The following is a 27,209-nucleotide window of genomic DNA, read 5'->3' on the forward strand; positions in this document are numbered from 1 at the left end:
TTCGCGTGAAACCAATAAAAAACCCCTCCAAAATTTTCATTTCCTTCTATACAAGTCTCCCTCCCTTCACTTTCAGCCCCGAACCCCGAATTGGGCTTAGGGTTCATTTTTTCTCATCAGCACAAAATTGAAGGAGAAGAAAAAGAAGGTGACGAACCCAAACCTTCTCATGCAGCTGAGGTCTCTCGTCAACGACGCTGGGCTCATTTTCTCTCAAGCTCCTGCCTCGGATCCCCTCTACTCTCAAGCTCCCTCCCTCAGATCGGTGGGTGACAGGTATCTTACTCTCCAAACCCATTTCAAGGTTTGGTTTTTTATTTTACCGCCTATCTCACTTGTTTATATGACATTTGTGTGTGTGTGTGTGTTTTTTCTAACACAGTAGGCTCCCTCTTTCTCACATTCTCTATTAATCTCTCTCTCTCTCTATATATATATATATATGTATATGTGTGTTTATGTATTTTATTTTAATTTCTGTTTTGTTTTACAGATTTTTTTTTTATTTGGTGAAAAGTCTCTCAATCAAGTTTATATATATATATATATTTATTTTATATACATATTTCAATTTTCTTCTCTACTAATTTTGTGCTCTTTTTTGTGTGTGTGTGAACGGGGAAGACTTTAAGGGTTTGTTGTGTGCACACCTTAGGTCTCTCTCGGCATCCTAAATATTGTGATATCTATGTGTTTTTTTAATTTTTGTTTTGATTTATATTGTTTTTTTAGAATGTATGTATGTACGTTTATATGTTTAACCTTATATGACATATTATTTGTGGTTTGAGATTTCTCAAATAATTTGATGGTTAACATGGTTATGGAGGATTAACGGTTGACCTTTAATATGGTGGTTTTGGAAGTGATCATGGTTATTGAGTCAAGATTGTGGAAGAGGTCGTCACTATCAGAGGTTTGGTTATGGTATTATCTCTTTGAAATAATATATATATATATATACTTATATATGTTTGCGACATTTTCGATCTTTGATCATGTGCTTGGTAGTGATTATAGAAAAAAGCTTGGGATTATGTAACGCCCTAAATTCTCATAGATTACCGAGAACACAGTGTTGGGTCATAATCGTAAATATTGCTCTTTTATTTAATAAAAGCTTAAAAATAAATACATGGATCCATGATTTTATAAAAATAAAATACTTGTCTTTAACATAAAAATGAAACAAACTTTAAAATAAAATTTTAAATAAATAAATAATTTGGCCCGCTCAATCTTGCTCGACTATATGGTCCCCAACGAATACACTACGAAGCTCTTAGGTCCCCCTCGCCACTGGCCTTTCTATCCTTAATTTCCTGAAATAACAACATCATAAGGAGTGAGCTTCTAAGCCCAGTAAAGAAAATACAAACAAGTGTTAGTCATATAATCAAACATAACATAAATTCACAAAAGTCATACAAACACAAACATCTAGATCATACCATATCTTAAGTCATAATTCTAAATCATAAATCTAAGTCATAGATCACAGATCATACTCTAAGTCATAGGTCATAGGTCATAGATCATAAATCATAGGTCATATATCATAATTATAATCATAACTATGGGTCATAATAACAAGGCAGATATAATAAAAAGATAAATTAATATACAGGGGTGGCAATTAAGCCCCGAACAAAAGTCCGTCATACATCGGACAAGGGTCCGTCATAAAGTTTTGGCAACCGAGCCTATCGGACATAGGTCCGTCATAAATCATTGGACACCTTAGGTTCAGACACACTTACTCCTTTATTGTACCTGAAATGTTATATCATACAAACACAAATCATATAACTAGATCCTAATACTAAACTGCCTAATTTTCCTTACCTCAGAATTAAAGAACGAGCGTGAGAGATTGCAAAGTGTGGAACCCAAAGAATATGATTGAAACAACAAAAACCACTTTCTTCATCAGATAACCACTTGAACCCTAAAATCATTAAAACTCCATTAATTACTTAGAATATTATTTAAATCATAAAAAAGATAACAAAAGTGACACAAACTTACATTAACCAAACAATACCCGAACCTCCAAAAACTGAAGAGATCTACAACTTTCGACCACAAAGCCTTTCTCTTCTCTTCTTCTTAATTTATCAACTCAAAGCTTCTCCTTAATGCTCTTATTTATAGACTTATATGACCTAACAATAATTATTTAAAATTTGAAATACTAAACAAATATCTCTAGAATTTTTCAACTTAAAAACTAAACTTAGGCCAACTTCCAATTATTAATTTAACTTAAAAAATTTAAATTCCCTTATTCTAAGGAATATTTCCATAAGCTCTAATGATTTATTATGTAGATATTTCTATTCATAAATTAAAATAAAAAAAATCTTTAATATCTGCCATTACCAAAATATGAGATAAAATTATAAACAAATATATATATATATACTCCATATCGTCTAATTATCTAACAACTATGTAAGTAATATCTATAATATATATATATATATATTCCAACTATTTTAAATAGATTTAACATTCCTATCAGTGGCTTTTAGTTATGGGAATAAAATATCTAATCCCAAGATTTTTTTTAATAGATAAACAATAATATTCAAAACTTATCTTGTTATTTTTACATAACCGAATGACATAGTTCTAGGGAATATATATTTATTATTTATCTATTGACAAAATTCCTATTTTTTAAACTAAACCACTTAAAACTCCAACAATATCCTATCGTGATCCTCATATTCAAGGGACTTATATAATTAAACATACTATTTTCTAAACTTAAAGATAAATACCAATTTATCTAATAAGATAGTTCTATGGTAATCTATGCAATCATCTCACTTTTCTAAAATTAATTAAAATAATACCACAACTAAAAGTATTATTTTAAATTAACACTATTAATGAACATATCATAACTAAATAGCAAACAATTAAATAACTGAGCTACTTGGATATTACAATCTTCCCTCCTTAAAGAAATTTTGTCCTCGAAAATTTTACTCTCCAAATATCTCGGGATATCATTTCCTCATATCTGCCTGTAATTCCCATGTTGCCTCTCTTTCAGTGCTATTGCTCCACAAGATTTTAACTATAGGGATACTTTTGGACCTTAACTCCTTAGTTCCCTGCTCTAGAACGCGTACTGGCCGTTCTTCATAACTGAAATCTTGTTTTAACTCCAGAGCCTTGTAATCGAGCACATGGGATGGATTTGATATGTATTTTCTCAACATCGATACATGAAAAACATTATGTGTTTCAGCTAATGATGGCGGTAAAGCCAATTGATATGCTACATGCCGTACTTTGTCCAATATCTCAAAAGGACCTATAAACCTCGGGCTTAACTTTCCTTTCTTTCCAAAACGCATAATTCCCTTCATTGGAGAAACTTTGAGAAAGACTTAGTCGCCTACTAAAAACTCAACATTTCGTCTCTTAGCGTCGGCATAGCTTTTTTGGCGACTTTGAGCGGAAATCATTCATTGTTCTTATCTTTTCTACTGCCCCAGTTGCTTCTCTTACAGCCTCAGGTCCTAAATATTGTCTTTCACCAACCTCATCCCAATGAAGTGGTGATCGGCACTTCCTTCCATATAGCACCTCATAAGGCGTCATGCCTATCGTTGCCTGATAACTGTTGTTGTAAGAGAATTCTATTAATGGAAGACACTTGCTCCATGATCCTGAGAAGTCTAAAGCACACGCTCTCAGCATATCTTCTAATATTTGTATGGTGCGTTTTGACTGACCATCAGTTTGAGGGTGAAATGCCGAACTTAGTTTTAACTTAGTGCCCATTGCACGATGTAAATCTTCCCAGAACTTTGATGTGAAAATCGATCCTCTATCGGAGACTATCGTCTTTGGAACTCCATGTAGTCGTACTATCTCCGCCACGTAAAGCTCTGCATACTGCTCAGCATTATAAACTGTTCTTACTGGTAAGAAGTGAGCAGATTTTGTGAGTCTATCTACTATCACCCAAACAGAGTCATGCTGCTTGGTGATCCTTGGTAATCCCGTCACGAAGTCCATCACTATATCTTCCCATTTCCATTCGGGAATATCTAATGGTTGCAAAGTTCCAGCGGGTCTTTGATGTTCGGCCTTAACTTGTTGACATGTAAGGCATTTTGCTACAAACTCTGCGATGTCTTTCTTCATCCCCTGCCACCAATACATTGCCTTGACATCGTTGTACATCTTGGTCGATCCCGGGTGAAGTGAATACGGAGTAGTGTGCGCTTCCTTCATAATACTTTCTCTTAATCCTCCACTTTCTGGCACACATACTCGGTTTCTATATTGTAGCATGCCTTCTTTTGTCAAGGAGAAATCATCATTTTATGAACTTTGTAATGCTGCCTTCATCTTAAGAAGAAACTCGTCCTCTTGTTGTTTCTCTTTTATTTCCTCCATTAGAGTTGACTTGATTGTGAGGTCAGCTAGTTGTCCAGTTATTAGCTCAATTCCGGACCTCTTAATATCATCTTGTAAGTGTTGAGCTATCCCCTTAAGTGTTGACAAGCTTCCGTAACTCCGCCTACTAAGTGCGTCTGCCACGACGTTAGCCTTTTCCAGATGATATAAGATCTCACAATCATAGACCTTTACTAACTCCAGCAATCTTTGTTGCCTCATATTGAGCTCCTTCTGTGTAAAGAAATACTTTAGACTTTTATGGTCCGTATAGATTTCGCACTTTTCTCCATACAGATAGTGCCTCCAAATCTTTAAAATGAAAACTACTGCTGCTAACTCTAAGTCATGAGTCGGATACCGCTGTTCGTACTCCTTAAGCTGTCTCGAGGCATAGGCGACCACTCTTTCGTCTTGCATCAAAACACATCCAAGTCCCTGCTTCGACGCGTCGCAATATACTACAAACTTTCCCTTATCATTTGGGACGCATAGAACTGGGGCTGTTATGAGCTTATCCTTTAACGTCTTGAAGCTTTCTTCGCATTTCTCCGTCCATTCAAATTTATGTTGCTTCCTTGTCAAATTTGTTAAGGGTGTAGCTATTTTGGAGAACCCTTCAACAAATCGTCTATAGTATCCTGCCAATCCCAGAAAACTTCTCACCTCCGTGGCAGTCTTGGGTTTGGGCCAATCCTTCACTGCTTCGATCTTGGCTGAATCTACTTCCATGCCATTTTTAGACAAAATGTGTCATAGAAATGCCACTTTCTCTAGCCAGAATTCACATTTCTTAAACTTAGCGTATAACTAATGACTTTTGAGTCGTCCCAACTTCAGTCGTAGGTGCTCTTCATGCTCGACTTTCGTTTTTGAGTAGATCAATATGTCGTCTATAAATACCACAACGAACTTATCCAGGTAGTCCTTAAATACACGGTTCATAAGATCCATGAATGATGCTGGTGCATTTGTTAAGCCAAAAGACATTACCAGAAACTCGTAGTGTCCATATCTAGTCCGAAAAGCTGTCTTTGGGATATCTTCTTTTCGTACTCTGAGCTGATGATACCCTGACCTCAAATCTATTTTCGAGAATAATGTAGATCCTTGTAGTTGATCAAAAAGATCGTCTATTCGAGGTAAAGGGTATTTGTTCTTGATCGTCACTTTATTAAGTTCTCAATAGTCGATGCACATCCTCATACTCCCGTCCTTCTTTTTGACAAATGTTGACGGTGAGAACTCGTCAACTAAGTTAAGTTAGAAAAATTGCAAAGTAAAGATTATCAAAAGAAAAGCTTTAGAAATCTAAGTATAAACTCCAAGAACAAGCACTGCTACAGTAATTTTTCCAACCCCTTTCCAAATGGAAGTGGAGTTTATTTTATAGTGGGCTCTAATGGCCCCTGATACAATGTGGTCCAGGGGACCAGGTAGTACGCTAGTACACTGTTAGGTGAGTGGTCTCAGAGGTACTGGTGTTGACACTAGTACATGGCCAGGTACCATGAGAATGTCTCCACTACTTGACCGTACGAATGTCAGAGGAATGGTGCAGGTGGTAGTGGTGTCGACTCTGACATCTGGTTGGGAGCATGCAGGCCATGTCCTCTCTCTCAGTGCTCCAACTACTTGTCTAGCATGAGTGCCATGGTCAGGCGTACGGGGTCTTAAAATCCGTACCCCGTACAAGATTGGACTAACATGACCTTTCTGAATCATACTTGGGCTTTCACTTCTAGATGGTGGGGTCTCCATTGGTCTCCATAGAAGATGCATCTCGAGGTGAAGGGTGCAAGATGCTCCCCCGCGAGGACCTCGTTAAGCAGCCGTGGCGAGGCTAGGCGAGGCCGTCTGCTGAGGGCCGTGGCACGCGAGGCACTGGGGCTCGCGAGGTCATCTGCTGAGGGCCATGGCGCACGAGGCCCTGGGGCTCGCGAGGCCGCCTGCTGAGGGCCGTGGCGCGCGAGGCGCTGGGGCTCGCGAGGCCATCTGTTGAGGGCCATGGCGCGCGAGGTGCTGGGGCTCGTGGGGCCATCTGCTGAGGGCCGTGGCGCGCAAGGCACTGGGGCTCGCGAGGCCATCTGTTGAGGGCCGTTGCGCGCGAGGCGCGGGACAGGGGTCCCGTGTTGCACGCTTGCTAGGGCTTTGCCTGGCAAGGCTTCCCAATACACACCTAGGGACGTAGGCACAAGTATGTACTTAGGCATTTATGGGACCTTAGCACGCGCTTTAGATCTCTTACAAGTATGGAATTTTGAGCATCCACACTTGCCCCCCAGTCTAGGAGAGGACCTTTAGGTGCTCTTGTAGACTCTTCTTTTTCATTCTTATAAATAGGCTTTCATGCAAGGCTTTTTATTTACACCTTACTTCCTTGGCTTAGTGGTTTTGAGAATCCTTCCTCTTTCAAGAGGTAGAGGGTTCAATCCCCCACATCCTCATTTTTGCCATAGTTTCCTTCATTTTATTTTTTCATTTCATTTTTTTTTTACATGAGCTAATTTTTTGGTATGTCTATTTGGAGGCTAACACATCCTTTTTGTCTATTTTTGCAGACGCATTTCGACCATTTGGTGATTTTGGCCCTCGACCTCCTTTTGACCTCGACAGTGTTCCATTTTACCTGCTTGAGGTATATTTTCTTTTTCCCTCATGTTCCTTGGGTCCAAATTAGCATTACTCGGGATGGGGTACCTTGGCCTGAGTTCGCAGTGAGTTTGCCCAGTTTCATGCCCCTCTTTTTTTTTAATACCTTGTAGTGGATCATTTAGGGCGTTTGCATCTAGAGCTTTTAAGCCCATTCCTTTGTGTTTTGTAGCCATCCCTTCATTTATACGTGAACGCCTTTTTGCTTTCGGGACGAGGTCTCATGGCCAGTGATGGTCCGTTCGACATACCTCCGAGAGTTGAGTTTGTTGACCTGTCCTCAGACTCAGAGTCCCCTGAGGAAAGCCCTTACCAAGACTATGACTCCTTAAGGCAGGCCCATATCCGTCACCTTGAGCACATGGCTGACCTTAGGCGTAAAATTTGGGTGGTGGAGAGTGAAATTGACTTGGCGTTAAGAGGAGACAGAACACCTTTCCCCCTGACCTTAGTGACCATGTAGCGAGCTTTAGGGTGACCCTTTTAGAGTTGGAGTTTATGGAGGGGCACCTTCCGCCTGAGCCCCCCAGCCCATCCTCACCTGATGACTGTCATGGGGCCGCTTCTGCTTCCCTTCAGCCCTTAATTTCAATCTTCCCTAGCCTAGTGCTTCCGCAGCCGGTCCCCCAGTGGAAGACTCTTGCTAGGAAGAGAAAATGGAGGGTCAAGTGTCCTGTCTCTTCCTCACCTTTTTCTTTTGGTTTTGCAGATATGCCGAGGGCACGACGACATGTATCTACCAATGAACCGGACGAGGTTCCTTTACTGGCATCCGAACTGGTGTCACATGTGTCAGAAAGCAAACTGAAAGAAATTATGAAGCACTACCGCGTTCCTCCGGAGTACGCCTTATACGCTCCTTTGGAGACATGCCGGGCTGACCGCCCTAGGGCCGGCTTCGTGGCCCTTACTGAGCACATTCTGAAGGTGGGTGGTACCATCCCCTTGCACCCATTTTTCGTAGTGGTCCTTAACTACTTTGACCTGGCCCCACTTCAGCTGGCACCCAATGGCTGGTTGACTTTGAGCTACCTTTTCATTGCGTTCGCGGTACTTGCCAAATGTGCCCCTACGACGCTAGAGGTGCACTTCCTGTATAACCTCATGCCCTCTCCCAAGTCCAAGGGCTTTTACTATTTGCAAAAGGCCAATAGCGAGGTCCCTTTGATAGAGGGCTCAGTGTCCAATCCGGGGTCCTGGAAGCGGGACATTTTCTTCGTAAAGGGCCCTCTTTCTCCCCATGAGGACTTCCACGCCTCCCCCAGTAAGTACCTTGAGCCTCCTTTTCTTTTTATTGGAACTTACTATTTTATACTTATGTTTGTTTTGACAATGGCGTGGGTCATGCAGAGCAATTTGCCGTTCCCTTGGTCGTTGGGTCGGAGGCGGACGCCGTGATGGGCCTCATTAATGCTGACCCCGCCCTGAAAAAGGCGGCGTTCTTATTCACCGTGGAGAATCTAAACCTCCACAAACTGTCCCCAGTCTCTGACCCCAAGTTGCTGTGGACCATTCCCGGGTCCAAGAAGATGAAGGCGATGTCGGTCGAGCCTTGCCCAGATGAAGGTGAGGCTGAGGATGAGCCGGAGGAAGCCCCCCTTGAACGTGGGGGACCTCACCAGCTGCCCCCGTCTCCTGGGGGATGCCCTCCTTATGCCTCTTATGACCAGGACATAGCCTCCCAATATCAAGACCAGCATGCCATACTGGGGTGTTTTGTTTGCCCTGACCCTGAGGGCTATGATGCTTTCACTCAGGCTCCTCTCGACCCTGGTCCATCGGGGGCTTACTTTGCCAATTTTCCAGCACCCCCCTCTGATCTACTTGGGCCTCACTTTTCCACTTTTTCTGCGCCCCCTCCCGTTTCAGCGAGCGGGTCATCTGTCCTTACTCAGCCAGGTGCCCCTGGCCTGGATGGGGCGCCCTGGGTGAATCGTATGTCATCCACTTACGGGCGGTGGTTCACCCAAATCGCCTCGGACCTCCCTGAGCCTGACTGGAACAGTCTTGGGAGTTTTGCTCTGTCAGACCTTGGGGAAACTTTAAGGCGCACCACTACTTGGGTGAGTTCATGCATCTTGTGTCGGACCTATTATATATAGATGTACATACATTTTTTTTTGTTACTTATTATTTCTGTTGTTAACTTTCTTGTGCAGGCCCATATTGTGGCTCAGCGGTTTGCCAACTCGGCTAACAATCTCTCCGCGTCAAGTGCTGAGAGGGACCGTCTCACGACCCGAGTCGGGGAGCTTGAGGACACCCAGACTGAACTAAAAAGGGTTCGGTCCAAACTTTCTGTCTCGACAAAAAGGAAGCTGAAGGCGGTTGCCAAAGCCACGACGCTGCAAGACAAGGTCAACAGCCTAGAGAGCGAACTCCAGGGGACCAAGGCTATCGCGGCTGCGTCACAGGAGAGAGTCACTTATTTAGAGGCCAAACTCAAGGCTGCTAGGGCCGAACTTGAGGCTGCTAGGGCCGAACTCGAGGCTGTTAGGGCCAATGTAGCCACATCGCAGGAGAGAATTGCTTCCTTAGAGGCGGCTCAGACAGCTATCGAGTATAGGTCCATAGACCACGTCCTTTACGGTGTGTGGAGGCAGGACCCCAACTTTGATTTTTCTTCCTTCGACGAGCACGTCGTTGCTCAAGCGGCCGTGTGGAGCGCCCGTGGTAGGAGGCCCTGAGGTCGTCATATCCTCATTTCTGTCAACTATCCCGCTGTGGGCATATGCTCACCTTGAGCCTTTGTAATATTATTGTTATTATTTTTACTTTGTGAATCTTTTCATGTTATCAAGACTCCTTTTTCAATATATATATACATGTGTGGTTATTTATCTCTTATTCTTCTGCTTTTGATGTCTTTTTGAGCCTGCATGATGGGGTTTGGTAGGTTCCCCTCTTTTATTTACCAGGCTAGAGGTCCTTTGGAGCCCATGTGAAATGGTTCACTGGGACCTTTTTTGTTGCCTCTTGATTACTTTTGTAAGGACATTTTGACCCCTTGGGTTCTAGCTATCATTTTATATATTCTTGCTCGCGCTTATTATTTTTTTGCGAGAAGTGTCCTTCTCGTCGTTATTCATAGTACTATTTTTGCAAGGGTCTCTTTTAGGACCCTTTTTGGCTAGACGGCTTAGCGGCCGCTCTAGGCTTATTGGAGGGTGCTCTCTCTAATGTCTTTCCTCTTGTGGGAGCATCTGCCTTTTATTTGGAAGTATGTTGTTGTTTTTTTTTTGTAAGACCTTTTGGCCTCCTTGATGTTCACAAGGGTAGCTAATCCTTGTGAACCCAAGGGATGCCTTGTAAGGTCCTCTCCTTGTTTTATATGCATAAGGACTTTGCTTAAGGCCCTGATACAATGGGTTCTTTTGGGATCCCCTGTTAGAGGGTCCTTTTTAGGATCATGGTCCCTTTTAGGGTCCTCCTGATAGAGGGTCCTTTTTAGGATCCTCCTGGTGCATAGGGTCCTTTTTAGGATCCTCCTGATATAGGGTCCTTTTTAGGATCCTCCTGATAGAGGGTCCTTTTTAGGATCCTGGTGCAAGGGGTCCTTTTTTGGATCCTCTTGTTTGCTGTATGCTTTATCTCCATGGGCCACTATTACCCCCCAAGTGTCTGGTGAAGTTTACTTCGGCAGGCACTTTGATTGATGCCCACATATGGTAGAAAAAATAGCGCATGAAGATGTGACCAGTTTCATTCATAGAATTCAGGTTACAATGATACATATAAGACTTACATAAAAAAAAGAACTTACACCTACTTGGGAGGTTATCTAAGTAACCTCTTTGATTTTTGTCTACCGAGCTAAGATAACATGCAACACGTTGAAAACCGATACTTCTAGCATTGGGTGCAGGCGCTTCACTGGTAGTACTTCCTAAGGTGATCCGCATTCCATGCTCGAGGTATGACAGTGTCGTCCATGCGCGCCAGCTTATAAGTGTTTGGGAGTATGCAATGAGCGACTTGGTAGGGCCCCTCCCAGTTCGCCCCTAGCACCCCCGCCCCTGGGTCTCACGTGTTGGGGAGTACCTTCCTTAGCACCAAGTCGCCAACTCTGAAAGTTCTCTCTTGCACCCTTGAGTTGTAATACCTTGATGCGCGCTGCTGGTATACCTCCATTCTCATTTGTGTTTTTTCCCTTTTCTCTTCTAGCATGTCCAAGCTCTCAGCCAGAGCTACGCAGTTGGCCTCGTCCCCATACGCATGTACCCTAAAGGAACTAACCTGCATCTCAACTGGGAGGACGGCCTCGCACCCATATGCTAAGGAGAATGGGGACTCTCCAGTGGTCGTGCGCGGGGTGGTTCTGTAGGCCCATAGCACATTTGGCAGCTCCTCCACCCAGGCTCCCTTCATCTTTTCTAGCTTGGTTTTCAAGTTCTTTTTAAGAACTCTGTTAATGGCCTCCACCTGCCCATTGGCCTGTGGGTGCACTACTGCTGAGAAACTTCTCTTTATCCCTCTTCCCCTACAATATTCCTCAAAGGCTCCCCCCTCAAACTGGGTGCCGTTGTCGGAGATAATTTTGCAGGGCACTCCGTATCTACAGACAATGAATTTGTTGACGAATGAGGTGATATGCTTGGCTGTTATCTTCATGAGGGGTTCCGCTTCAACCCACTTGGTGAAGTAGTCCACAGCTGCCACTGCATACTTCGCTCCTCCCTTACTCGCGGGAAGGGCGCCGATCAAGTCTATCCCCCAGATAACGAAAGGCCAGGGGCTGGTCATGCTAGTTAACTCATTTGGGGGCCTGCGAGTGTAGTTTGCGTGTCTCTGGAATTTGTCCCATTTCTTGGCAAAGTCATTTGGATCTTTCTCCATGGAGGGCCAGTAGTACCCTTGTCATATGGCCTTCCTAGCCGTTGAGGGTCCACTCTCATGGTTACCACACTCACCCTCATGTATCTCATGCAATATTTTTAGCGCCTCCTCCTCCTCTACACATCGCAAAAGTGGCATCGAGAACCCTCTCTTGTATAAAACCCCATCTACCAAGGTGTACCTAGCTGCCATATACACCAACCTTCGGGCCTCTTTCTTGTCCACAGGCAAGGTTCCTTCCTCCAGGTATCTCTTAATCGGCTCAGCCAACGACTCCTTTGGAACACTAACCATGTGTATGTTCGCACTTACGATGCTGGGTCTAGGTAAGTACTCCACGGGTATCGACTCCAAGATATCCCCATCCTTAGTGGAAGCTAGTTTTGCGAGTGCATCGGCATGGGAATTCCTCTCTCTTGGGATCTGCTCTATGTTGTATGCCACCAACCGTCCCAGATAGCCTTTCACCCTTTCCAAATATGCTGCCATCTTGGGACCCCTCGCCTGATATTCCCATTTCACTTGGTACACCACCAATTGTGAGTCGCTAAAAATACAAAGGCGTGTCACTTTTAGTTCCTGGGCTAAACGCAAGCCTGCCAGGAGCGCTTCATACTCCGCCTCATTGTTGGAGGCCTCAAACCCAAACCAAATTGCACAGTACATCTTGTGTCCTTCGGGTCTCGTCATCATGATACCTGCTCCAGACCCTCCTTCATTGGACGCCCCATCCACATGCAGACTCCATTCCTCTTGACCCCCTCGTTCTTCCTCTATGACAGACTGCTCCCCTTTTTCATTTATTCCTCCATTCGGCTGACTGGTGAACTCCACTATGAAGTCTGCTAGCACCTGTCCGTTGATGGAAGCTCTTGGGGTATACACGATATCGAATTGGCTTAACTCGATCGACCATTTAACCAGCCTCCTTGAGGTCTCAGGTTTATACAAGACCTGCCTCAAAGGACTATCCGTGAGAACTTCGATTGCATGAGCATGGAAGTAGGGTCTCAACTTCCTCGAGGCCACAACTAAAGCATAGGCCAACTTTTTAATCTCTGGGTACCGGTTCTCCACATCCACCAATCGCTTGCTGATATAGTACACAGGTTGTTGCTATTTCTTCTCCCCTCTAACCAAGGCCGCGCTTATGGCATGTTCAGACACTGCCAAGTATAAGTATAGCTTCTCACCTTTCTCAGGTTTTGCCAACAGGGGTGGCTTCCCCAAGTGCTCCTTCAGCTTAATAAATGCCTCTTCACATTCCTCATCCTAAGCGAACTTTTGCTCCCTTTTAGGATGTTAAAGAAGGGGAGGCACTTGTCGGTTGACCTCGAAATAAATCCATTAAGGGCCGCCACCCTTCCCGTTAGGCATTGTACTTCCTTCTTGCTCTTAGGTGGGCTCATTTCTATCAGAGCCTTTATCTTATCAGGATTGGCCTCGATGCCTCTAGAGTTGACCATGAAGCCCAAGAATTTTCCTGAGGATACACCGAAGGTGCACTTGATGGAATTCAACTTCATTCGATACTTCCTGAGTGTGTCAAACATCTCACCAAGGTCCTTGTTGAGCTCTGTAGCATTCTTGGTTTTTACTAGCATATCGTCAACATATACCTCCATGTTCCTCCCTATCTGGTTGGCGAACATCTTATTGACCAACCTTTGATAGGTGGCACCCGCGTTCTTCAACCCGAAGGGCATCACCTTATAGCAGTAGAGTCCTTTATCCATTATAAACGACGTATGCTCTTCATCCGCTGGGTTCATAGGAATCTGGTTGTATCCAGAGTAGGCATCCATGAAGCTCAGTAATTCATGCCCTGCCGTCGCATCTACTAACTGATCTATCCTCGGGATCGGGAAGCTGTCCTTAGGACAAGCTTTATTCAGGTTTGAGAAGTCGATGCAGGTCCTCCATTTCCCATTCGGTTTTGGGACTAGTACTGGATTCGACACCCATACAGGGTAAAATGACTCACGGATAAACTCATTGGTCTTCAACTTGTCGACCTCCTCCTTTAAGGCTGCGTACCTTTCTGGGTCTAGCGCCCGCCTCTTCTGCCTAACGGGCCTCGCTTCAGGGGAGATATTCAAATGGTGGCACATAACACTGGGATCTATACCCACCATATCTTCGTGACTCCATGCGAATACATCCAGATTATCCTTCAAAAACCTTATCAACCCCTCCTTCACGTCACTTTGCAGGCTTCTTCCTACCTTCAGCTATGTCAATGGTTCCTCTACTACTATAACCTCCTCTACTTCCTCCACTGGTTCTGCTCCTGACTCCTCCATGATTCGGGGGTCTAGCTCCTGCGGGCTCCCTGCGGGCACACGTAGCGCCTCATGTATCACCATGGCCATTGGTTCCCGCGGTTTCACAGGCGCACGGAGGGAGGTGTTGTAGCACTCCCTTGCTTCTCTCTGTTCTCCTTTCATACTAGCGACCCCTCCTGGAGTTGGGAACTTGACGAACAAGTGATATATAGAAGTTATGGCTTTCAATTCTCTTAGGGATGGTCTCCCCAATACCGCATTGAAAGTTGAAGCACAATCTACTACGACAAAGTTAGCCATGACTGTATTCTGCCGAGGTTGCTCCCCCATGGTGAGTGCCAATTCGATCATCCCTAGGGGTTGCACTGAGTCCCCCGTGAATCCATACAGGGAAGATTGGCAGGGCTTCAGGTGACGAATGCCCAGTCCCATATTTTCCAAGGCAGGGCGATACAGGATGTCCACTGAGCTCCCATTGTCCACCAGGACCCGATGCACACGCATATTTGCCAACAGAACTGTCAACACCAGTGGATCGTTATGGGGAAAATGTACCCCCCGTGCATCCTCCTCATTGAATGTGATTGAGTCGTTTTCTCCCTTGAAGCTTTTTGGGGGTCGTTGTTCCAAACTCATGACACAGGGTGGCGGACTTCGTCTGGCTTCCCTAGCATACCTGTCTCGTCCCTTCCGAGAATCTCCCCCAAATCCTGGACCCCCGAAAATGGTTTGGACTTCCCCCTGTATCTCTGGGGCTCGCCCTTGCGCCCGAGGTGTCGCAGGCTCGTCCTCTGGCTTCGACCTTTCTCTCCTGACATATCGACCGAGGTGCCCCCTGCGGATGAGCTCCTCAATTTCTTCCTTTAAATGGATGCACTCTGCCGTGCTGTGACTGATATCCTTGTGGTACTGGCAGTATCTACTGGGATCCCTTTTGGATCGGTCCTTTCTCATTGGTGGGGGCTTTTTGAAGGGTACTCGGTCCTCGTTGGTGAGGTAGATATGCTCCCTTGAATTTGTTAGGTTCGTATAGAAAGTGTAAGCGGTCTCCCTATGACCGCTCCCCCGCTTGGTCTTCCTCTGTTGATCATCCCTTGACCCTTCATACGCCTTCTTCTTCTTTGCTCCATTTGACCCTTCATTAGCTGGGGGCTTCGCGTTGGACTCCTCCTTTCCTGCCTTTAATTTTGCGTGGCCATCCTCCACACGAATGTACTTCTGCGCCCTCTCGTAGAAGTCATCTAGGTCGGTGACTTCCTTCTTTAGCATGTTGTCCCACAATTTGCTTCCCGGGCACACCCCGGCTGTAATGGCCATTTTTAACTCCCGGCGGGTCTGGCTCCCCACTTTAGCGGCCTCCATGTTGAACCTATGAATGTAGCTCTTTAGACTCTCCTTTTCTCCTTGCTTCACATTGGCAAGGCTGGTGCCCGGCATCGTGTAGTCCCGCACGGCGTGGTGCTATTGGAGGAATTCATTAGAAAACTGCTACCAGGATCTGATGGACCATGGCCTTAGTCTTTTGAACCATTTGTATGCGGGTCCTTTCAATGTGACAGCAAAGCAGTGGCATCTGGCTCCGCTACTAATTTCCCTCAGCTTCATCAGGTCATTAAATGCGTCCAGGTGGTACTTTGGATCTGTGTTTCCTTCGTAGGGGGTCATATTGGGTTCCTTAAAGTTGCCAGGGAGCCGGATGGCTTGGATCTCCCTCACGAAGGGTGACTCATGGTCAAACTCTTCCTCAAAAGCCTGACCGCCAGAGGCGGTGACGATCTTGCTTCGCAGGCTCCTCATTTCTGTGTCCAGGTCCTGCCTCCTCTTGCTTAGGGAGTCCCTTAAAGCGGACGGGTTAAGATCCCACTTTCCTTTGCCCTCTCGAGGCGGCATAGGGGGCGTGGTCCCTTTACCTGCCCTCTTTTTGTTGAGCTCCTCTCGTAAATCTGAGGGTGCTCTCTTAGAGGTGACCTCGTTCTCGTTGCGAGGGGCAACATTGGTCCGCGGCTCTGGTTTCTGGGCCTGCTTCGGTGGTTCAGGATGTTCGCGTTGCTTCATTCGGGGGGTGTTACTGGTGGAGTGTCGAGTCCTCCAATCGTCTACCGGTACGGTGGTCTCTGCCCTCTCTCGACCTTTCTCTTTTCTCTTGGGCAAGGTCACACTCGACTTACCTCGCAATAGGCCATTCAGCACCTCTTGCATATTCTCCAGGGTGGTCTCCAACCTTTGGTTCTTACGGTGGAGCTCACGTATTTCTTCTTCATAGAATCGAGATTTAAAACTCGAGTTCATGGAATGGACCCGGGGATTCTTATCATGTCTAAGCGTCGAGGGGCCCGGATCCTGCCGGCCGGAGTTCGGTACGTGTGGTGGTTTAGGGAGCGGAAATTCGTTGGCATTCCCCGGTGGTGCCCTTGGAGGACTCTCTCCGGGCGGGACGGCCGGTGATGAGACCTCTCTATCACCTTCGAGAACCTCAGGATCCCTTGGGGGCTCCACATCTCTGGGTGGAGGGGGATCCTTCATGGAGGCCTTCAGCTGGACTCCGTTAAGGTGGACCTCCACCTCTCGTGGCTCCCTGAGTTGCTTTGAATGTCTTGGCATTTCTTCTTGTCGGATGTAATGGTAGAATAGTAGCTTGGTACTTAGTTTCCCACAGACGGCGCCAAACTGTTGATGGTGAGAACTCGTCAACTAAGTTAAGTTAGAAAAATTGCAAAGTAAAGATTATCAAAAGAAAAGCTTTAGAAATCTAAGTATAAACTCCAAGAACAATTGCAGAAGAAAAATGGTGAAATCAGTTTGCACTCACTATGGTGCACTGCTACAGTAATTTTTCCATCCCCTTTCCAAATGGAAGTGGAGTTTATTTTATAGTGGGCTCTAATGGCCCCTGATACAATGTGGCCCAGGGGACCAGGTAGTACGCTAGTACACTGTTAGGTGAGTGGTCTCAGAGGTAGTGGTGTTGACACTAGTACATGGCCAGGTACCATGAGAATGTCTCCACTACTTGACCGTACGAATGTCAGAGGAGTGGTGAGGTGGTAGTGGTGTCGACTCTGACATCTGGTTGGGAGCATGCAGGCCATGTCCTCTCTCTCAGTGCTCCAACTACTTGTCTAGCAAGAGTGCCATGGTCAGGCGTACGGGGTCTTAAAAGCCGTACCCCGTACAAGATTGGACTAACATGACCTTTCTGAATCATACTTGGGCTTTCACTTCTAGATGGTGGGGTTTCCATTGGTCTCCATATAAGATGCATCTTGAGGTGAAGGGTGCATGATGCTCCCTCGCGAGGCCCTCGTGACGCAGCCATGGCGAGGCTAGGCAAGGCCGTCTGTTGAGGGCCGTGGCGCACGAGGAGCTGGGGCTTGGGAGGCCATTTGTTGAGGGCCGTGGCACACGAGGCGCTGTGGCTCGCGAGGCCGCCTGCTAAGGGCCGTGGCGCACAAGGCGCTAGGGCTCGCGAGGCCATCTGCTCAGGGCCATGGCACATAAGGCGCTGGGGCTCACGGGGCCATCTTCTTAGGCATTTATGGGACCTTACCACGCGCTTTAGATCTCTTACAAGTATGGAATTTTGAGCATCCACAACAAACAATACTGGTGCTCCCCACGACGAATAGCTTGGTCGAATGAAACCCTTGTCTAATAGCTCCAGCAGTTGGATCTTTAACTCCTTTAGTTCGGTAGGTGCCATTCAGTTGGGAGCTTTCGAGATTGGTGCAGTATCAGGTGCCAATTCTATTTCAAACTCGATTTCCCTACTCGGAGGTAATCCCGGTAGATCTTCTGGAAACACCTCGGGAAATTCGCATACAATAGGTACATCTTTTGGTTTGAGTTGCGTCTCTCGTGCTTTGTCCACCACACTAGCTAGAAACGCTTGGCAACCGCTATTAATTAACCGTTGAGCTTTGAGAGCTGAGACTATCAGTATGCGATTTTGGGAAACTTCTCCTTTAAAAGTGAACTGGTCTCCACCTTCTGTTTTAAAGTTGACTGCCCTACCCTTACAGTCTATCGTTGCCCCATATTTTGCTAACCAGTCCATGCCTAAAATTATATCATAATCTTTAAGGTCTAACTCGATCAAATCTACTAGTAATTCTTTTCCTTCGATTCTAACTACAACACTACGTATGCCTCTACTAGATAGCATTTTTTCCCCCGATGGTAACTCCGTGACAAACTCATCTCTAAAAAGTTCGCATGGTCTATCTAAGCTATCAATCATATTCATAGCTACAAAAGAATACGTAGCTCCTGAATCGAATAATACATTGCATAGTTTACCAGAGATAGTGACTTGACCTGTTACCACTATATTACTAGTTTCTGCTTCACCTCTAGTAAGAGAAAAAACCCTAGCTGGCACAAGCTTGTCATCTTTCTTTTGATCTTTCATCTTAGGGCAATCCTTTTTAATGTGTCCTTCTTCTCCGCAATTGAAACAACCTTTTGTCTTATATCGGCATTCTCCTGAATGCTTCCTCTTGCATATAGGGCACTGGGGATATTCCACATAGGGCTTCTTATCCCCGTTACTTTCTGATGTAGTCTTGTTCTTCTTGTTGGCCTTTTGATTTTGACCACCGTCATGTTTTCGTTTGTGGTCATTCAGTTCATTGCTATTCTTTTTTGCGTCCCGTCTAGCCGCGTCTTCTTTCCAAATCCTTTCTTCAGCCTGCTCAGCTTCCAAGGCTACCTCTAATGTTTCTGCATAAGTGGTTATCCCCCGAATCAACTTCACATCACGAGCTATCATAGGTTTCAGTGCCTTCACGAATCTTTGAATTCTTAGCGTCTCAATGGGTACCATGTTCGCCGCGAACTTAGCCAGCCTATCAAACTTCCTGGCATACTCTATCACAGAGGAATTCCCTTGAGTAAGCGTGATGAATTCGTCCACCCTTGTGGCTAAAATCGCAGGACTGTAGTATTTCTTGTTGAACACTTGGATAAACTCATCCCAAGTCATAACGTTCACATCTCTAGTCTGTTTCACTATATCCCACCAGATGCGGGCATCTTTCTTTAGTAAACTTGAAGTGCATGAGACTCGGTCCTCGTTCCCCAAACGCATGTGTTCTAGTACAGACTCCACCGATCGAAGGCATTCTTCTGCTTCTATTGGGTCTGACCCGCCATCGGAGTTCGGTGGTTGCTGCTTCCTAAAGCGTTCATACACTGCCTCGTAGCGAGGTTCTGCTAATTGTAGTAATTGTGCTAGAGGAATGCTTGTTGCGCCACTTGTTGTTGCCCTGAATTTATTTGGAATTCTTCTTCCCTTCTCCTTAGCTCTGCCCTAAGACGGGCATTTTCTCTTTCCAAATTTATTCGAGTAGCAGCAGCTGTCGGCTCTTCCACTACATTGGGTGCTTCTGACACTCCTGGGGTTGCTGGAAATTCTTGATATAAAGGGGTGGCGGCTACTCCTCTTCCTCGCACCCTTCCCCTTCCCCGGCCTCTGCCTCGGCCTTTTCCATGGCCATTTAGTCTTTCAGATCTTCTTGGTTCTTGTTCCATATTTCTTTTCTGTTTCCCCAAAAGAGAAAAGAAAAAAAAATTGTAAAAAAAAAATATCTAAGATAAACAAAACAAGTAGAGGTTATAACTTAGCCTATTGTACTACTGTCTATTAGGTCCATCTATCTATTAAAACTACCCTATTACAATTATGTCCAACTCGGGTAAATGGGCCTTAACAATTGAATCTTCCATGGAGGAGGGCTGGGTTCAGTATATCGTACCCACTACTAAGGCCCCCTAACTTCCACTTGGACCCAAAAGACAGGAATTTAAACCCTTGCTTTATTAATTGTTATTAGATCCAATCTAATAATGAAAAGCAAATGGGCCTTCACAAATGGGTTAACCCATAAGAGAGGAATTCAAACTTTACACTTTCAATTAAATCCAAAAAAAAAAAAATACTTAACACTTACTAAACAATAAAACAATAACAAAAGCAAATAACATTTTCTTTTATAAAACAACTAGTGAAAATATTCTAAAATTTAACGATGTGTTCTTATATGCGTCTAATCCTCCACATCGGATCCATTATCATACTCAGGGTTTGGTATTTTTCTTATAGCTTTAACCTTTGTCCATTGGGCTAATTTCTGAAAATAATACAAGAAAAACATTACAAACATATTTCAAAAACAATGTATATACTTACTTGGTAACGAGTAGGTCCTTTGTCGCTATCGTGTGTATTTCGTGGGAACATTCAAGACCAATATAGTCGTGGCTTTGATACCACCTGTAACACTTCTAATCCCACATCACCTGGGGAAGGTCAAGTGTGATAATTCTAAGACTGTGTGGGTATGGGACTACACTGTTGAAGAGGGCTTAAATAGATTGATGGGTACTACCTATATCAACAAGATGCATCTTCTTTTCGGTAGCCCATCACTTGAGAACTCCAAAGTTAAGCGTGCTTGACCTGGGGTAATCTAGGGATGGGTGACCTCCTGGGAAGTTTTCCTAGGAAGCATGTGAGTGCGGACAAAGCACGCTGAAAAGACTCGTGTTGGTTTGTAGGGCCAGTCGTCATTTCACAAAGCAGCCATAGTGACGTGGGGCGTCACAGATTAGCTTTGTAGAATAGTTATTTGACAAGAGATTTTAAATGTAGAAAGCCTATAGGTAAGCTTAAATTAAAACATGACTACCAAATGAAGAGGCAGTTCCTTTATATAAAAACAACCATTTCTTTATGATAAACAAATATGTTCAAAGAGAGCTTAATTTCTGACATTTGGATGAATTTACTAGATCATCAATATATCATACTTCTATAATGAAAACCATGAGTTTAGCAACATTTTCGATATATGGCTCTTGGTACCATTTCATTTTTCTATGGGAAATTTTGTAATGCTTCAATTAGAGACAAGTATATAGTTTGATGTACATGTTTATTTACTTATAATTAATTTGTTTGTTTGTTAATAATCAGAAAAGAAGAAAGTGCAAGAATTGAAGAAGTGGATTGAAGAATTGGAAAATGAATTGAGGTGAGCATATACTAATAATAAATACCATCTTTGGTATAGTTTTCTACTGCTTTAATGGAATATTATTTATATTGTACTACTAGTTTTTGGTATATTTTGTGACTGATTTTTGGTGTATTTTGTTATTGGGTTGAATGGATTATTAATATGGTAGATTTCTGGTCTATTTTGTTGCTGATTTGTGTGTAATTTGCTACTATTTTGGAATTAAATATTTTAGGTATGCATGGATTAAGAAATGGAAGATGATCTTAACACTCCTGAATTTCAGCCTTTGCCTCATATACTCAACAAAGGTAGATCTAGCTACTTGTCAATTTTATTAATTTGGTTCTCTCTATTCTTAATAATCTTATAACTATCATATTATTAGATATATAATACATCAACAAGCAGTTGGTGTGGGGAAAATTAAATTTAATACACTCATGTAAATTAAATAGACACGTGTGGCACAATAAGACTATATGATACACACATTAGAAACACATAACACAAAGGACATTTATTGTTAGTGTATTCATATGAATAGTTTTTATGAGAGGTGATAGTGTGAAAGTTATTTTTTTGTTTCATTGAAGATCAATTAGAATTTCGGTGAATATTCATATGAATAGATTTTATGATTATTGCTGAACATTTTGATGATTATTTAGATATTGATGGAGAGATAGTTTTTTTTTATTGTTTAATAATATTAAGTAAAAGTTGTTTGACTTTTGATGATGGAATATGCTAGAATTTTTTATGATGTGTTTTTCAACTTTTAATGGTGCCTTTTGTAATTGCACAAGAACCTTATATATTTATGCCAGCTTTTGATATTTGAGGGTGCTAAATAAATCTTCTACCAATTGATTCTGCATGCCATTAATTTTTTTTTTGGAAGTTTACTTTTAATTATTGAAGAGTTGTACGATTGATGTTTATAATTGCACCACAGAAACTACTTTCGACTATTCTCTTGCTTTTTGCTATGGCTTGACTAAGTTGAAGTATCTTCTCACATACAAAGTAAAGTACTTGAATTAGTTACTGAGTTGATATAAATTTATGTGGTGTTTATTATTTATTATATATTTATACCTTATTCTGAGTTTAAGCTGCTGAACAGGTTGGCATAGACTTACACTTAGCTGTTTCAGATAGAAAAATGTTATGGTTTATGTGTGGTTTGTTTGGTATATTTCTGCTACATTCATTTCATGCTGATATATTATTGTATAATTTTCATTCTACATTTCAATCAGTGAGGCATGACTCATGCATGTTAAGGAGTTGTTCAGCTTCTCTTCTCAGTGTTAGTGGTGAGTGGTGATGAACTCTGCTGATTCTCTTTCAACTCAAGAAAGAAAGGAACCAAAATATATAAGCTTGTCTTGTTTGTTGTATTCAAACTCTGATTTGTGACTTCCCAGAGTGTCTGTCTTTGTTAAAATTTAGAGTGAAAATAATTGTCTCTAAATGTTTCACCACATTGTCCATAACTTCATGGGGCCTTATCTAAGCTTGTGATGTACTAATTATCGTATACCAATTTAATCATAATTATTGTTTAAAATCCCAAGAGCAGATATATTATATTGATTATGCCTTGGAAGTTCTGATGGGTTTTGGAATTTATTTTAGTTTTGGTTTTACTTTAATGGTGTTTATTCTGTATTGTAGGCTAAAACTCTACTTGGATATTTAAGAGAACCAAGACAATTATATAAGAGAACCAATGTGTTGACCCTGATTTTGGTCAACTGACACGGAGTAAAAAATGCTTGATGTAGACAGATATATTGAAATGAGGATAATGACAAAAACAGTAAAGCACACAAGAATTTATAGTGGTTCGGCCCCAGAATCTGGTAATAACCTACGTCCACTTGAGCTATTATTGATATAATATTTCAAAGGAGTGATCAAAGAACTAGGGTTCAATGAGTTTCACCAACCTCTGAAGAACAAACAATGTATCGAATGTGATAGCTCTAATTCACTCGTAAATCTCTAATCTCCAGTAATTAGAAAGAAAAAAAGTCCCTTCCTTGAGCCATTTTTCTCTATTTATAGGCTCAAGGAAGATTACATTAATTTGTTACAGATATTCTTTCCTAAATAATCAGATACTCAAGAAATCATGGGAGATAATTTCGGATATGATCATAACTGCATAAGATTTTCTCCAAATATAACGAGCATACGACCAAGCTGGTTGTATATTATGATTGAGCATTGCGCCACGGAAATCTTTCTAGTCGATGGTCTAACAAGACTTCCGCCAGGTGTCAGCCACGTGTACCAAATGTCTGCCATGTCATTCATGCCTATTTTTTGGATAACATTTGCCCCCCAAGTTTGTTTAATGCGACCAGCGATAAAGAAACTTTAGGGAAACAACCGTTCATATGCCCCACGAAATATGTCAGAGTCTTCGTGCGTTTTTGAAAACCGTGACATAATTATGTCTAATCACGCCTTTTCGGTTTTCAAGAAACCAATTCGATGGCTTATACACTCCCCCACGTTTTGAAAATGGGAAAGTCATGATTGCCACTTTTTGCTATACTTCAGCCTCTATAAGTAACCTTTTTATCTCTCTTATGATCCTTTACTTCACCATTTCGATCAAGAACTTTCAAGAACTTTGCTCTGGAGCCCAGAATTTCAAAACAATTCAGACGTCCTGCCGAAGATCTTTCCGACTCGAAATTTTTATTTTTCTGAATCTCCACCCTTTGCCCAGGTAATCTCTTAGTCTTTCAAAATTTTCGTGATGCCATGCATGTAGGTACTGTGCTCTGTGATTTCCTGCGATCTTGAGTAGAAATTTATGAGGATTTTGTATAAATCATCTGATGCTTGGTACAAGAGTGTATTTCTTCTTTATATAAGTTAGGAGTTAGTTCGATAGTAAGGATCATAGGTTTAGGGCATAAGATCGACGTAAAAATTCAATCTTTAAGCTAGCTGAAAAAACTGGGTTTTTTCTCGCCCTTTAGGAGTTGAAAAAGTTTCTTTTCAGAAAACGTTTTATTTCCTTTTTGATCCGTTTTTCAAATTGTTAGCACCAAACTTAGTGTATGGGTAGGATGTTGCTGGTCAATAGACACGAGCAACGTTATCCCAATCCCCCACGTAACTCCCCAGGCTATGTGTCTTATCTCCTCCTTTGTCTGTTTGCAGTTCATATGCAAGACCCTTGGGGAGGAGAAATACCCATTGAAGATGACCTCCTAGCTCAGCTTCTTGAAGGCGAAGAAAACCCCTCTACTCTGATACTAGATATCCCTTTCTCTCGCCTTAGCCCAAACACTTCTCCAGTTCCAACCCAAAGAATGGCTCGAACAAAAACTAAAGCTCAAAAAAGGAAAATCCCAAACTCCTCATGCCAGCCTACTGCTGATGCCCCATCGACCAGTGGTCGAGGCGAAAATATTCCTGACACCAATGTACAAAGGCATGCCCGTCCTCGACACGCTGCTCAGCCGAATGTCGAGTGGCATGTTGTTCCCCAGAGTAGAGTGACGATCAGGATGATCGCCAACTACTTAAATAAGTATAAACTGACAGGGGTGACCCTGGTTAGACCTTCCCTTGACCAGAGGGCTAACCTGCCAGGCAGGGCCTACAGCGCCTGGTCGCGGTTTCACATTGAGGCAGGTGACACTTTGCCTCTTCACTCATTCTTTCAGGGGTTGGCAAATTACTTTGGAGTTGCCCCCTTTCAAATTACCCCCAATGGATATAGAATGCTGGCCGCACTCTATATCCTTTACAAACTCAAAAAATGGCCAGAGCCCACTCCCCACGAGGTCAACTTTCTTTTTGACGTTAAGTTCAACCCTAACCAAGAAGGTACAGGGTTTTTCCATTTTTTCCATCAAGAAACCGGGCGCACTTTCCTGGCTGATACTACTCACATCTCCAATGTGGGGAGGTATCACCAGGAATACTTCCTTACTCCCGACTTAGCTGTAGACAACTTGGCCTTCACCCGAGGAGGTAAAAATTCTTACGTCACTAGCTTTTTTGCTTAGTGTTTTTCTGCCACAATGTCTTGACATTTCACTGTGTTCCAGGCCCATGGTTACGTCCAACCCCAACTCCAGGGATGGAGTCAAGGGCGGCACTCTTAGCCAGCATGCCGAATGCTGATAAGAGTGTCAAAAATTTAGTTACTGAGGCTAACCTTAGGTTGGCCGGCCTCTGGAATCCCCAACCAGCGACGAGCGAACCTTCGGCGGAAAACGCCCAAGCCGAAGTGGAACTCGAGCAGTAAGCCCAAGCATCTCCTCCGCGGAGGAGACCAACTGGGGTTACGATCAGGGAACCTGCCATCCCTCACCGAATGGAGAAACCCTTGGCCCCTGAGGGCAAAGGAAAATAAAAGGCTGATGAGCCTACTGAACTTTCTGACGACTCGTTGGATGAAAACGGTATAATAATCTCGCTTTTAAATCATTTGGCAATTCCCTCGCATCTATTTGATGGGGATGGCAACTTTAAGAATGCTCCCTCCTTAAGTTCAGATTTCTTCCAGGCAGTAGGTAGTTCAGTAAATAATGTTACGACCAGTAGTTGTAGCGCGGGTACTTTACTTGTAATCCTTTTGCTTTCATTCTTTTACCCTGCGTGAACATTTAGTCTTACTGCTCGCGCTGCTTCCTTTTGTGCAGGTATGGACTCCGAGGACATTTTTGAGCACTACCAGGCTGCTGCTGCTTCTTCTGCTCAAAAGAAAGATAGCAAGAGGGCTCGAGGGGAAAGCAGCAAGACTCCCTCGAAGAAGGCCCAAACAGACAATGTTCCAGCCACTACCCCCTCCAAGGAGAACTCACCTCCAACTTCCTCCGAGCAGGCGACTCCCACTCCTGCTGATCCACAGCCTTCTTCCAAGGCTCCTTACAAAGAGGCATTGGACACTCGGCCCGAAGGCTCCCTGCCCAGCCTCGTGGTCAGCTCAGCTAGGGAGAGGATATACAAGCCCTTCAAGCACAAACACAGCCAAGCAGCCATTACTGAAACTACCTCCATGGAGGCTGATCAAGTTGTCAAGAGAGGGCTGAATGAGATAGTCAGCGTAAGTTATCTCCTGTTACTTTATCATTTATTTCTGATTTCTTGTCCTTACTTTATCTTATTCTTTGTCTTTAGGGGCTACTAACTTTAACTGTTGGCTGGCGCCGTTTTGGGGCGTTGGTTTCTCAGGGAAAGAACTTTGACTCCTAGCTTGCCGAGACTAAGCAAGCACTTGAGGCTGACCACAACAAGCTGCTTGAGGAGAATAGGGAGCTGTCCAAATAGAAAGAACAACTGTGCGAGGACAAATCTACTCTCACCAAGGAGCTTCTGGATGCCCGAGATGCCCTGAAGAAAGCAAACGAATCCTAGGAAAGATTCAGGGAAAGTGCTAGGCTCAACACTCAAGCATGTGCTCAGCTTGAGCTTGATCTGATCGCCAGCAGGCAGGAGACGGGGGAGCTTGAAAAACGAGTGTAGGAGCTCGAAGAGGACGGGGCCAAGAATTTGAAGAAGTACAAGGAGGCCACTCACCTCTGCTTCTATGAATTTTGGAAGCATAACCGGGAGGCTAACTTTGACTACTTGACTGAACGTTTGAAGAGGACTCTGATGGCGCAGTGCGCCATCCGGCTGGAAGAAGAAGAAAAGGCCAAAGTGCCTGCCTCTCCAGAGATCTCCCTAGCAGAGGGGATTGATGGTGCTGATGCTGAAGCTGGTCCTTCGGTCGACCAAGGCACTCCTCCCAACCCTCAGGATCCTCCAGCTCCTTAAGAATTTTTCTCTTTTTATTTCGTTTTCACGGTCCACGGGTCGTACTGTAAAGACAATTTGTTTTTGTTGCTGCAAGGGCAGCTTTTTACTTTTAATTAAACAATTACATTCGAGCAGTACTGCTCGCGGTGTAAAAGAATGCCTTTTGATATTATAATATTTCTTTCTATTATAACATATGTTCGCATGACCGAACTTA

General features: G+C 43.6%; 2 protein-coding genes across 18 annotated transcripts; both read left to right on the plus strand.

Annotated features, from left to right (window-relative positions):
* On the plus strand, nt 1-27,209 carry LOC133802419 (uncharacterized). 17 transcript variants are annotated; one of them, XR_009877310.1, is made up of 8 exons: nt 1-276; nt 792-927; nt 6,984-7,060; nt 7,784-8,001; nt 21,169-21,226; nt 21,447-21,522; nt 22,895-26,297; nt 26,372-27,209. XR_009877310.1 is itself a non-coding variant. In XM_062240720.1 (7 exons), the coding sequence occupies exon 7, from the start codon at nt 24,298-24,300 to the stop codon at nt 25,252-25,254; it is 957 nt and encodes a 318-aa protein (XP_062096704.1). In that variant the 5' UTR covers nt 1-276; nt 867-927; nt 6,984-7,060; nt 7,784-8,001; nt 21,169-21,226; nt 21,447-21,522; nt 22,895-24,297; the 3' UTR covers nt 25,255-27,209. The 17 variants fall into 17 exon arrangements, 1 of the variants encoding a protein (XP_062096704.1); XR_009877308.1 differs by having other exon boundaries at nt 830-927; XR_009877313.1 differs by having other exon boundaries at nt 830-916.
* LOC133802418 (uncharacterized) lies at nt 8,008-9,921 on the plus strand. Its single transcript, XM_062240718.1, has 3 exons — nt 8,008-8,338; nt 8,425-9,137; nt 9,234-9,921. The coding sequence occupies exons 1-3, from the start codon at nt 8,179-8,181 to the stop codon at nt 9,759-9,761; spliced, it is 1,401 nt and encodes a 466-aa protein (XP_062096702.1). The 5' UTR covers nt 8,008-8,178; the 3' UTR covers nt 9,762-9,921.

The sequence above is a fragment of the Humulus lupulus genome, chromosome 9, assembly GCF_963169125.1.
Source record: "Humulus lupulus chromosome 9, drHumLupu1.1, whole genome shotgun sequence".
In the NCBI taxonomy this organism is placed as follows: Eukaryota; Viridiplantae; Streptophyta; class Magnoliopsida; order Rosales; family Cannabaceae; genus Humulus; species Humulus lupulus.